Source organism: Thamnophis elegans, chromosome 1 (assembly GCF_009769535.1).
Source record: "Thamnophis elegans isolate rThaEle1 chromosome 1, rThaEle1.pri, whole genome shotgun sequence".
NCBI lineage: Eukaryota > Metazoa > Chordata > Lepidosauria > Squamata > Colubridae > Thamnophis > Thamnophis elegans.
Genome location: NC_045541.1, coordinates 164,986,004 through 164,999,203, shown reverse-complemented (window position 1 = coordinate 164,999,203; position 13,200 = coordinate 164,986,004). Strand labels below are relative to the sequence as shown.

At 40.4% G+C, this 13,200-nt stretch overlaps 1 protein-coding gene across 1 annotated transcript; it reads left to right on the top strand.

The window, feature by feature from the left end:
* Positions 1-90: 90 nt before the first annotated feature.
* AP1M1 (adaptor related protein complex 1 subunit mu 1) lies at positions 91-11,623 on the top strand. The gene is made up of 12 exons (XM_032237793.1): positions 91-392; positions 1,139-1,295; positions 2,403-2,470; positions 2,650-2,780; positions 2,955-3,102; positions 4,315-4,441; positions 6,129-6,271; positions 7,094-7,165; positions 7,719-7,877; positions 8,165-8,290; positions 8,456-8,531; positions 9,548-11,623. Exons 1-12 carry the CDS (start codon positions 351-353, stop codon positions 9,568-9,570), a joined length of 1,272 nt encoding a protein of 423 aa, XP_032093684.1. The 5' UTR covers positions 91-350; the 3' UTR covers positions 9,571-11,623.
* Positions 11,624-13,200: the final 1,577 nt, after the last annotated feature.

Sequence of the window (13,200 nt, the reverse complement as noted above, 5' to 3'; positions counted from 1 at the left end):
GGTCAATAGACGGTCTTGACTACAGCGGCAGCCTGCCATTGGCTAATATGTCCTCATGAGCTGGCAGCCTCTAGTATTGGCTGGGGCGGGTGAACGTTCGTTATCATAGAGTTATATCTTTTAGGTAGGGAATTTGGGCGGTGTAAGCATTCTGGGTCAAGTATAGCATTCTTGTTGGCTAGATGCCGCTCTAGGCACTACCCGTTCTCTATCTGCAGGCGGTGTAATTTTATACAACGGAAGTGCAAGTCAAGCGGATGTGAGCTCGCGAGGCTTTTGGGCGTACCGAGAAGCGCTGGGTCCGGGGGTGCCGGGGCTTCTCGTGTGCGGGCTGGTGGAGGACCGCCGTCATGTCGGCCAGCGCCGTCTATGTATTGGATCTCAAGGGCAAGGTGTGTGGAGAGGGATGGGCCTTCCGCGAAACTTCCAGCTGCAGGGGCAGTCTACCAGCTGCAAAGTGTAAATAAATAAATGCTTTCAAGAGAGGCAGCTGCTTTATTCTGCGATTTAAAAAAAACACAATTAAGGATATTATATATAGGAAAGGCTAAGTATGGTGTTAAGTTTGTGCTTTGCTAGAAACGTGAAAAAGTAATTCGGATTTTAAATTGAATATTCAGGGAGGGACTTAAAAACATGGAGCGATGCCAGAAAATCACCATATGTCCACATTTCTTTGTTGTTCTGTTCTCTCCCTCACTAAGTCCCTTAATGCACTCCAGCATTGAATGTCAGGAACCATTGATCTCTACTATTGAGAGAAGGAAGAAAGGCGAAATAAGCCCCAAGTTGAATCTGTTTAATATTATTTTTGTTTATGTAATTATATTTTGCTCTTCTGTAAAAGAGAATTGTTGGGAGGGACAATATCTGTTTCTCCTTTCTTGGGATGAAATTTACATCCATATCACTAGTGGCCCAATTAAATGAGCTTCTAGCTGTTACACTTGAAACCAATTGCAAGAAAACAGTTGCTATTTAAAGCTAGAGGGTTGTTTAGTATTGAGAATCCATGAGGGTATGGTACTACTATAGCTTGCTAATTGAAAAGTGGTTTCTTTTGTAGCACATACAAACTTGTCTGAAACAATGTTCATAAATTATTCAAAAACTGCTAATAATGTCCCTACTGTTTTAGGTTCTTATCTGTAGAAATTACCGTGGAGATGTGGATATGTCAGAAGTAGAGCATTTTATGCCTATACTTATGGAGAAGGAAGAAGAAGGGATGCTCTCACCTATTCTGGCTCATGGAGGTGTTCGCTTCATGTGGATTAAACACAACAATTTATATTGTATCTTTTGCCAAAATAAGGGTTAATGTGCTGACTCTTTAGCCAAACTTTCCACTTCAGGTTTAATTTTTTAAAAAGGCTCAAGTTAATAATTAAATTAGTCAAAAGAAAGGCAATCCGTTTCCCTCATTATTCACATGCTAATCTATACTTTGTTTTCATAAACTTTTCACTTTATTTATTATTTATCTCTATAAAATATTTTCAGGCTTAAAAAAACATTGTGGAGATCTAGATGATATTAGAGAGCAGCTGATCAGGTCTGAATTCACTAAATCTGGTCAGGGGAAAAAGAAAAATAATAACATCAACCTTTAAATTTCAGCATTGAAAGAGATTTCAAAAATGATCTACTCTAAACCCTGCACAGGCAGAAAATTCCCTATTGCTGCATCTTGGTAGATTCTCATCCATATTTACTTCTGGTCTAGTGAAACAAAGTTGACTGCCTTCTATTGTTGAACATTTCATGCTATGAAGAGAATATAAAAAGCAGTTCTGAAGATCTGCCTTCAATAAGCTCTGACTTTTCAATGACCAGTCAAATATAAATGAGAAGCATAGAAGCAGGAAATTCATATTAATGTCAAATTTTCTCTTACTTGAATTCATTAGTACTGACCCTCCTTTAAAAACACATTTTCCTGTGTGAGATAATCTTGCTTTCAAATCATTTCAATTGTGAATAAACATATGCGGTTCCATATGTTTAGCCTAGCATCCATCTGGTATTGAGCCTCCTAATTTTTTTTGTTGTTGTTGCCTTTCTTTAGACATTTCAATGTATTAATATCTTTCTTAAAATACAGAGCCTGGAATTGGGCATAGTATTAATCTGTCAAATAGAATAACCTGTTTTCCATAATCTAGATTTAGTGCTTTAGTTGATTTTGCCTCGGAAGACATTATCTTAGTGAAGTTTTGAATAATTGCATTTCTGGTTTTCTAAAGTTAGAATATGTATTATAAAATGTTTTGATACAAGTTCATAGTTTGCAGGAAATTAAGTAGGATATTCATTGAAAAAGAACCCAGTAAAATCTAAAATATAAAGAGAAATAGTTTGGAAATACGAATATCTATAAACTCCTGAATATGCTATCTCAGTGGTTGCCACTTCAAAGAAGAATGCCTGTGTATCTCTCGTGTTCTCATTTCTATACAAAGTAGTTCAGGTGAGTGCAGTATTGATTCTATTATGATTCAAATTCTGATATTTTGTTTGGCATTTATTCTTTAGAGTGAGAAGTAATTGTGATTATATCAACAACTTTTATTTAAAAAATAATTGGATAATGAAATTGGAGTTTTACCATATAGGCATATTGCATTTGTTTTTAACTTTTTATTTCAGGTCTTTTCTGAATATTTCAAGGAACTGGAAGAAGAGAGCATTCGGGATAATTTTGTGATTATTTATGAACTGCTAGATGAGTTGATGGACTTTGGATATCCTCAAACCACAGATAGTAAAATTTTACAAGAGTAAGGATGTGGCTTGGAGCTAAAAGACTCACATTTTCTGTATATTTAATAATACCAATTCAGGATGGCTAAAACTGTCCTTTATTTAGTTGGTGTAATCCTAATTTAAATAAATCTCTAGGGCTAAAATATGCAGATGCTCGCATTTTGAACATCTTGCCTGTGTTGATATAGATACATAACACAAGAAGGCCACAAGCTGGAAACTGGAGCTCCACGTCCTCCTGCCACTGTTACAAACGCTGTGTCTTGGCGTTCTGAAGGAATCAAGTACCGAAAGAATGAAGTCTTCCTGGATGTCATAGAATCTGTTAATCTTTTGGTATGTCTATGATTACAAATCATAAAGTGGATTGTGTGTGTGTGTGAGAGAGAGAGAGAGAGAGGAGGGGGGAGAGGGAGAGAGAGAAAATGAACTGTCTGAAAGTGGAAGCATCTTCAAAAGAGCCACTCTAGACCTTAGGGTCCAGATAGATGTATTATTCTACTATTTTGGCCTTGTCAGCAGCTTTTCAAGATCTTTGGAATTTCTTTTCCCAGCCCAGGACCACTCAATGTTTAAAGAAGAGCTGGTTTCTAATCACTGTACTGGAGTTCAAGTTTCAGAAAGGTCCAGCAAAATTATTTGAGTCTCTTTAATTTTAATAATTATGTATATTAGTGGGGTGAACGCTGAAAAGATATAAGAGAATGACAGAGAGAATCTCAGGTATATAGAGACTCAAAAGTTGATTCAAGTTGCTTTTTAACAGATCTTAATAAATAAAATGCATGTGAATCGTTTTTTGAGTCTCTAAACTGAGATAGCATTCACAGCAGATAACCCACCAGGTCTTGCTTAGGTACTGCCAGTAAAAACGATTCTACTCCATCCATGCAATTTGTTCCTTTATTTAAAACCTTACTGTCTAAGAGCACAGTGGCTCAGGTAGTTAGGACGCTGGTTTGGAAGTAAGTGAGCTCACGTGCGAGACCTGTTCAAAACCTGCATGCTGCCATGGGGCGCGGTGAGCTCCCCTCCTTCATTCCAGCTCCTGCTGGGACATGAATGGAGCCCTTAATTGGACGTCCTTTGGACAACAGTGATGTCATTGGCTAATCCTTTCAACCCAGAAGCACCTCAGTGTTTCTTACACATGTGATGCAAACGTTTACTGCAAAGTATCTACTTTTTGTATTTCTGCATGGGGATGTAGAAAACAAACCCACTATATCATTGGAGTAAGAGTGCTACTGATTCTGATCACTTTTACCAGAAGGAGCTGTTTGAAGAAAACTATAGCAGTGCTGGACTTTTCCTTTGCTAGAAGTATTTTGTATGAAAACTCGTCACTCATGATCAACTGAGGCCATTAGATCCATTTCATATGTACTATTGCAAAACCCAGATGTCCTGCATTCTTCACTTATGTTACATTTATTATAACATATTACTTTATGTTGATCACCACAGAATTTCATCTTGTTAGTTTTGCCTTTGAGTTTCTCGGTATTTTGAAATGTGGACACGCCCCTCCCCGCCCTTCAATTTCAGGTTAGTGCCAACGGCAATGTTCTGCGCAGTGAAATTGTTGGATCCATCAAAATGAGGGTTTTCTTGTCTGGAATGCCAGAGCTTCGCCTTGGCCTGAATGACAAAGTCCTCTTTGATAATACTGGCCGTGAGTATGTCTGCTTCTTCTGGGTTACCTAGCTTGCCTCTGTTCTTCCCTGTCCTTGCAGCCTAATTTTAAAGAATTGTATATGTGGGGAGGACTTGGAGGACATAAACGCTTGAAGATGTTGCAGGGCTTAAGGCATCGATCAGGCCCTTTAAACCTTTAAAAAAAAAGTGCTGAATTGTGACTGTACTTATTTATTTATTTATTTATTTTATTTATTTGTCTTGTATGCCGCCCACTCCCAGAGGACTCGGGGCGGCTCACAAAAGACAAGGGAAAGCGGGGAAACGAGACAAAGACAACATATTAAAAACAAAACCAACATTCACAATTTCCGTGGAGGTAGATGCTTCTCAGCTCCCCCCAGCCTGCTGGAACCCAGCCTGCTGGAACAGCCAAGACTTGGTGGCTTTGCGGAAGGCCGAGAGGGTAGTAAGGGTCCGGATCTCAACAGGGAGCTCGTTCCAGAGGGCCGGAGCAGCAACAGAGAAGGCTCTCCCTTGGGGAGTCGCCAGCCGACATTGACTGGCAGATGGAATCCGGAGGAGACCTAACTTGTGCCATGGATTGATGGGAGGATGACTGGAAGCTGCAAATAGGGTGCTGCTGCTAACCCATCATATTAAAAAACAATGTCATTACTAGAGTCATTGTACTAGAAAGGACCTTATGAAATCATCCCTTTGAACTCCCCTGTACTAATTGGAATTGTCCCAGAAACATTTTGTATTAACCAATTTAATTCTGTCCTCCTGTCAGTTTCTTCATTATGAAACTTAGAGGTTTTCAAAATCTGCAGTATCATGACCTCTTAAACTGGTAAATTAATTTGTGGGTGAAATAAAATTAAGCTGATGTGGTTTTGGTTTCGACATACTACTAAATGAGCCATCCCACCAAACCAGCCTGGGGCCTTTTCTCTGCTTTGCCTGGTGAAATCCCCTGAGGATATTTGCCAAGCACAACAGGAATGAGTTTTCATACCACTCCTGCTTTGCTTGCTCAACAAAACTGCCACCATCCTCTAATAGCAATAACACGTAGACTTATACACTACTTCACAGTGTATAAGTAAACTTCACAGTTTACAGCCCTCCTAAGCAGTTTACAGAGTAGGCACATTGCCCTCAACAGTACAGTCTGGGTCCTCATTTTACCAACCTTGGAAGGATGGAAGATGAGCCTGTGAGAATCGAACTACTGACAGGTGGCAGTAAGCAGAAGTAGCCTGCAGTACTGCCTTCCACCACGGCTCCCAAGTTGGTCACGACTAATCAGTGGCTCATCAGTCCCAGTATGAGAACCCCTGGCTTAGAGGGACAGACTTAGGGGCAGTGAGTATCAATTCTGTCCTTTACTGGGATGCATCGGTGGTCTGCATGTGGCTTGTACAGGGGTACTTACCTTCACCTGGTTTAAGCAATGCCTTTCCTTTCTCTTTTTATAGTGGGGATTGATTGCTATACTGTAGGAGGGAGGAAAGTCTCCAAATGTGGTTTGGCTCCAAGTACAGCTGGCTGAGGAATTCTGGGAGTTGAAGCCCACGTGTCTTAAAGCTGCCAGGCTTAGAGACCCCTGGTTTAGGAAATTAGCCTCGGGTAACCTCAGCACAGACCTACTTCTATAGCTTCCCTTTGTTGCAGTTACACTTTCCAAGACTGGGCTTTCTCTTCTATCTCCCTGACAGGCGGCAAGAGCAAATCTGTGGAACTGGAAGATGTGAAATTCCACCAGTGTGTTCGTCTGTCTCGTTTTGAAAATGATAGGACTATTTCATTTATCCCACCCGATGGGGAATTTGAGCTCATGTCTTATCGCCTTAATACCCATGTACGTGTGTTTCAAATCTTGGGTTACAAACAGAATCGTTTTACTTACACACACACACACACACACACACACACACTTTTTTGGGTGGGTGGGTGTCTTTCTTTTGGAGAGTTTGTGGCAGGGTGGATTTGATTTAAATCAACTTGATTTAAATCACGATTTAAATCACTAATAAAAAGGCTTGATTTAAATCAACTCAATTTAAATCATAATTTTTAAAGAGCAACTGTCATCTCTGTCCTGCAACGGCTCCTTCTCTTACCCTCTGTTGACTCACCGACAGTCCCAATGTTTCAGAATATACAGCCTCATGCTACACAACTAAGCTCCACTTCATGCCGAATAAACTAAATTATTAATGTATAGGAAACTATATTTAGATAGATTTTTTACTCCAAAAGCATTTCATTAAAATAAATTTGATTAAAAAAAAATAAAAAATCCGATTGAAATAAACAAAATCCGATTTTGGTTTTAAACCATCAATTTTTATCCACCCTGGTTTGTGGCCTTTAACTTTCTACTTAGACTAGGGCTGATGATATCTGTGACATATCTGGTGGGTTGAATCAAGCTGCATGTTGGATTGCTGCTGTATATGCTACTAAGGAAGGTGAAGTGATCCTGGAAAGAAAGTGCTGCAGCATTGGGGGGCTTTGTAGACCAGTCAAGAGCCCAGTCGCACTGTAGGTTCAGTATCCAGGGTGTCTTGGGGTTCTCTATAGGAGGATTCCCTTTTCTTAGAAATAAAGGAGAAACTGATGAATCCTCTGGCACTTGGGGAGCCAGTGATGCGATAGCAGTTTATCTTGTCATCTGCAGGTAAAGCCTCTAATCTGGATTGAGTCAGTTATAGAGAAGCATTCCCACAGCCGCATAGAGTACATGATCAAGGTGAGTGGAATCCAGAAAACTCTTTTGGCCCTTTGTGGTCCATTGTGCAAAGCAATTCTGTTCCCAAAGGTTCCAGAGAAAAGGTAGCAGGCTGTTAAAGCGCCCTGGAAGACAGATGTCCAACCGCAGTGACACCTCAAACAGTTTCAAAAGGCTCCAATGTCCATTCCTTGCTATCTTTCCCTACTGAGCATACAATAAATGTTGAAAAGACAAGGTTTAGGAAAGGTTGAGCAAGCACGGGCTGCGTGTGGCCTTGGAGCACACTTTGCACGATTAAATTACGATGGCGCATTAAAATAAATTCTAGTTGAATGGTAGAAGAGGCACAACATTTCTAACCCTGCTTTTTTTCTATCTGAAAAAGAAGCCAGGAAAAGATTGGTTCTTAGCCAATAAAAAAATGACCATTTTATTCAAACTAAGTACAACTTCTCCTAAGCTAGGCCTTTTGGAACAGTACTTGTAGAAAGAAAGGCACTAGGAAAAAAAATAGAAATTATACTTTATTTTGGGCTTGCACTTTCTATAGCAATTTTGAAATCTTTTTTAGGCCAAGAGTCAGTTCAAGCGCAGATCTACAGCCAATAACGTGGAAATTCACATTCCTGTTCCCAATGATGCCGATTCACCGAAGTTCAAAACCACAGTTGGGAATGTCAAGTGGGTTCCTGAGAACAGTGCCATTGTGTGGTCCATCAAGTCTTTTCCAGTAAGCTCATTGATTGTGAACGTCTCTGGGAGGAAGGCCAACTATATATATAAAAAAAAAGCTGTATGCATTTATTGATCTGAGCAAGTTTCATTAGCTCATTTCAAAAGAACTTTTCCCTGCCCGGCAAGGTTTAGTTCACTTCCATTGATCCCATGGAATTCTGTCTACCGCACTGGATAGAATTGCACAGATTTTGTGGAACGGATGGCTTTTTTTCAGCTCTTTGGCGCGAGAAGCCCTGAGAGGTGGGATAAAATGAAATTCGACTCTCTGCTAACTTACAGGGAGGGAAGGAGTACTTGATGAGGGCCCATTTTGGGCTCCCAAGTGTGGAAGCTGAGGACAAAGAAGGGAAACCTCCCATCAGTGTGAAGTTTGAAATCCCATATTTCACCACATCTGGAATTCAGGTAAGAAAGCTATCCTTGTGGCTCCTTTGCCAGCCTATATGGGATTTCAGTGATCTTGTCTGCTATGCTCCATGCTTCTCCTTTATCTGCCCCGCCCTTGTGAATGTGGGAAGCAAACGGACTTCTTCAGGCAGAGGCTGAAATTTTACTTGTGTTCCATTCCAGGTTCGTTATTTAAAAATAATTGAGAAGAGTGGCTACCAGGCATTGCCTTGGGTCCGCTACATTACCCAGAACGGAGGTATGTGAAAAGACACTTTGCTTATTAGATACCTTCAAGTGGCCTTGCAGCCACAAAATGAGGCTGGTATATCAAGTGCTTTACCTGGTGGGTGTCACATGGATGTGTGTGGATGGTTTCCAGGTGCTTGCAGTAAGAATGAGGTCTAGGTGGGGCTGAATTTGGTTAAGTAACCAAGAGCTCTTTGTCATGTGTTTCTCCCAGGATAAGGAATGAGATTATTATTTTTTTGTCAGAAATTTTGCCATTAAGATAAGGCATACTTTGTAATGTAAAATTTAAAATAGAAAACAGAAGATTAAAATATATGTGTCAGACCAGGGGTGTCAAACTCAAGGCCTGCGGGCCGTATCTGGCCCACAGGTGTTTAGATCTGGTCCACAGGGCTGTCCTGGGAACAGCAAAGGACCAGTCCGCGGTGCCTCTGTCAGCAAAAATGGAGCTCAGGTAACCATAGGCATCCCAAACACAAGTAATGTTGAGCTGGCCACACTCACCCTGACCATGCCGCCCCCCCATGTCAGATACAACCCTAATGTGGCCCTCAATGAAATCAAGTTTGACACCCCTCTGTTAGACAGATCTTGCCACAAAACCAGCAATATTAATTGCACAATTAATTAAGGGATGAGATGGTTAGTATATGGTTGAGCATAGTTTTTAGAATTAGATGATCCTATGTAAAAACCATGGGGAAAAAGTAAGGTCGCGGGTGGAATGGTGATTAGAAACTTGGAGTAGCAATGAGGAGACTCTTTTCAATTTCTTGAACAGGGAATTCAGCGCGGGGCTTTGGAGTAGCCACTTTTTCCCAGTCTAGCCTAATAATTGCTGTTGTAAAGATAAAATGAGAGGCAATTTTTCACATGCCTCTTCCATAGAAAAAAGCCTGGATGCTTTTTTTGGTAAGTGGTAAGGAATGAACAAGTTTTTTAAAAATGGAATAGAAGGGCCCCTCTATGTATAGCTTCATAGCTCCTCATCACCAAGTTCATTAAATTTTCTTTTCATCCTAGATTATCAGCTTCGAACACAATAACGTCAACTCAGCTACTGCGGCCAAGAAAGTAATCAATATCCCTGGTCAGAAACATGTTTGGTGCTTGAAAGTGTGGGCCAAAGTTGTCTTGCTGGCTGGAAGTGAATCAGGCTGTGTCCCATATCCAGCTGTACTTGGACCAGTGTTTAGTGCAGACCTCATGAATGTTTTTTTTTTCTTGTACGCCCCATTCAGTGTTGTTTTTTGTTAGGAGTAGCTGTTGCCTTGAAACAAGGCCAAGAGCCAATCTTGGGAAAACTTGGCTGGTCTTATTTCTTTGCTTCAGAAATTGGGGACTATTCGTCCTTGTTTCTGAAGTTTTCTGAGTATTAGCTGAGCTCCTTTTGCCAACCATTTGCCTGCTGATGCGTCTTAATGCTAGTTAAATGTTGACATCTTGAAATCAGTTTTGTTTCCATTGCTGGGTTGTTTTTGCAAATTAATTATCTACAACAGAGTCCCGAGATGCAGAGTTTACAACAGGCAAAGTCATTTGCTTGATGGCGCTCGGTTTAAGAAAAAACATGAAGTTGGTGTCACGAGGTGTTCTTAACGTGGGGCGGGGGGGCTCAAAATGGATGTCTGACACCCCCCCCCCCTCGTCCACTTCTGAATCATCTAGCCGAGAAGAACATCCTATCCATGGATCTTTTTCAAGCAGCAACTGAGATGACCAACATACAACTGAAGTCTCTGTGTGGAATTTGTAAGATGATCTGCTTTCATAAAGGAAAATCAACCTGTATATAGAAAATTTTTACTTTGTCACTGAGAAAGGTTCTAGGGTATTTTTGTTTTGTTTTGGTCTTCATTTCTTGGATGGTTTCTGTGCATAGAGAATCATGCGTGGAAAGCATTCTGCCGGCCCTTGCTTAGCTTTCAAATGGCAGAGTTATCTTAGGTGCTGCAGTATCTGGTGATTGTGAGAATGAGGCCATAATCACGGTAGTTCCTGTAAGAACTCCCCCGATGGTAAAACAGACGCACAGATGTCTTGTGAGTGCCTCCTCCAGTCTAGCCCCTTTGGGACTGGAATTCCCAGAACTGCCACTTACCTATCTTGCCCCTTGCAGTTCCAACGCAGCCTTTCTCAATTGGCTCCAACCACATATCAGGAAAGGCTGCTCTAGCAGAACAAGCAATTCCCCCCCCCCTCTTCCTGTTGGCTTTAGGTCAAAGATTTTGCTGGCTCCTCACAGCTTCCTTTAGAGCAATCCATCTTTGAGGTCTGCTCAGTGGCAGTTGGTCATTTCTGATAGAACACAAATCACTACATGTGCTCTTTAGCAACATATCTCTGCTCCAATTCGGCTCTTTTCTTTTTTTCTCTCTCTTCTAAAGAGTTGTGGGGTTCAAGTTCATGATATACTTGCAAAGATTACATTTAAGTTCTTGGGAACATTATGTCCTAGGTAACTTTGCAGCAAGACCCATCAGTTCCTGGAAAAACAGCCCTAGCATGTTACTTGTAACTCTGAAAAATCACTTGGTAATTGAACAAACACAACAGTAATGGATTGATGGTACACTTTAACCATTCACAGGTATATTTTCGCCCATAGTTACGCTTAAAAGGGCCATGTTTGTGGTGAGGCTCTCACCGCTGCTAAACTACAATTTCTAGCAGTCTTAGTGGTGGAAATCATGAATTGTGGCGCTGTAGCTTGCAGTTTTTGTTAGAATGATGAAAGCGATATCCCACTGCAGGATTACAAGTGCCACCCCTTGGGGACATTGTGCGTGATATCATGAAGTTCACAGAAAAGGGATACAGCTTGCATTGTGATGCCCCAGCTTTCATTCGTCTGACCCATCTGCAAATGCTACTGCCAAGAAAGTTGGAAACTGTAGTTCAGGACTCAGAAGGCCACAAAATCCCTGAGAAATACACAAGATAACAATTAATCAGGGGCAGATAGGTTCACTTGTCAAAAACCACTGCTGTTATTTAACTGGTTCCCTCCAGCTGCCAGAAATGTCAACATCATGCCTTTAACCAGGGCATTGTATTTGTTGTCTAAAAGTCTGTTTAAAATAAATGAAATGACCAGAATTTTAGAGAGTCTTGATTTTTATTTTTATTTTGCACGGATCTAGGTTTGGTATTTTCTGGTGCGAATGAGAAATTAAGATGAGAAGGGTTGACCTCTTGACTGAGGTCCAGCCCCCCTCTGATTGGGTGTGCTTCTTCTTAACTTTGTTGTGTCCTATCGTTTTTAAATTCTTTTTTAATATTTTCATTTCTGTAAGCCGCCCAGAGCCCTTCGGGATTGGGCGGCCTAGAAATTCAATAAAGAATGAATGAAATGAATGTTATGACAGTTTAATGATTGATGAGTATCTGCTTAGAAAATGGTCTGGTTTTCTTTGAAGCATTTTTGATGCACACACTTCAAACAATTATTGAAAACAAGCACACAAGAGACAAAGGGTATGATGGTTTATGATGGAAGTGATAAAACTGATGAAGGATATAAGGATTATGAAAAGTTCTTAGTGCGGGACAGACCATTGTTCAATGGTGCCATGTGAGGGCCTTGGCAAAAAAAAAAATGGATGTGGAAGAAGTGAAAGATGAGTAGAAATAAAATTATTGAAGAAATGGTTGTTACAAAAATGAGAGGAATAGTTAGATTTGGAACAAGGAGAGAAAATATAAAGTAATTTTGATGGGAAGCATGATCCTATGACTGCTGATCTGAAAATTATATCAAATGTGCCTGTTGAGGAAAATGGAATCAATGATTGCAAATTAAGCTAAAGGTTCCCATTGCATGTATGTGCTACTCGTTCCTGACTCTAAGGGGCGGTGCTCATCTCCATGGTCATGTGGCTGTCATGACTAAATGCTGAAGGCGCAAGGCGCCTGGAACATTGTTATCTTCCCACCAAAAGTGGTTCCTATTTTTCTCCTTGCATTTTTTTTACATGCTTTTGAACTGCTAGGTTGGCAGAAGCTGGGACAAATAACAGGAGCTCACTCAGTTATGCGGCGCTAGGGATTCGAACCACCGAACTGCTGACCTTTCTGTTCGACATGCTCAGTGTCTTAGCCACTGAGCCACCACATTCCCAGATTGCAAATTACACTTAAATTACAATTAAATTTTTTTTAAAAATTCAGTAATGTGTGTGATTGCAAATTACACACTACTACTAAAAAAAAAGTGCAAACAGTACAGTTAGCCAAATGAAACAAATTGTCTTGTATTCAGATGAATGCTACATTGTTAGAGAAGGTGCAATTTTTAAAAAGGAAAACAAAACTGCATACTGTACAGGTTATACCACCAAATTCTCTTCAGTCTTATTTCTTTTGCAAAAACTACCGTAATGTTCAGACACAAAGCAGATATTTCATCTTTAGCCAGATCGCTTTACGATATAGTATTATTAATTATGAAACCTAGTAAGGCTTTTAACTTAAATCACGAAGCACTTATACAACTGGTGGAAGCCATTACAATTTGGCAGCAGTTGCAACTGTAACTTACAAAAGCTACATACAAGTTACAAAGTAATTTGTAAGATTCAAGATACATGTTGCACACACACAAACACAAAATGTATCGTGATCTTGCAGATCCCAAAGGTGCCTTTTCAAAAGGCAACTGGACTTTCTTCATTTGT

Excerpts from the sequence above, each read along its gene's own strand:
- AP1M1 (XM_032237793.1), top strand. The coding sequence starts at position 351 with ATGTCGGCCAGCGCCGTCTATGTATTGGATCTCAAGGGCAAG. Across the intron at positions 3,103-4,314 it reads TAGAATCTGTTAATCTTTTG|GTTAGTGCCAACGGCAATGT; the intron begins GTATGTCTATGA and ends CTTCAATTTCAG. Across the intron at positions 8,291-8,455 it reads TCACCACATCTGGAATTCAG|GTTCGTTATTTAAAAATAAT; the intron begins GTAAGAAAGCTA and ends GTTCCATTCCAG.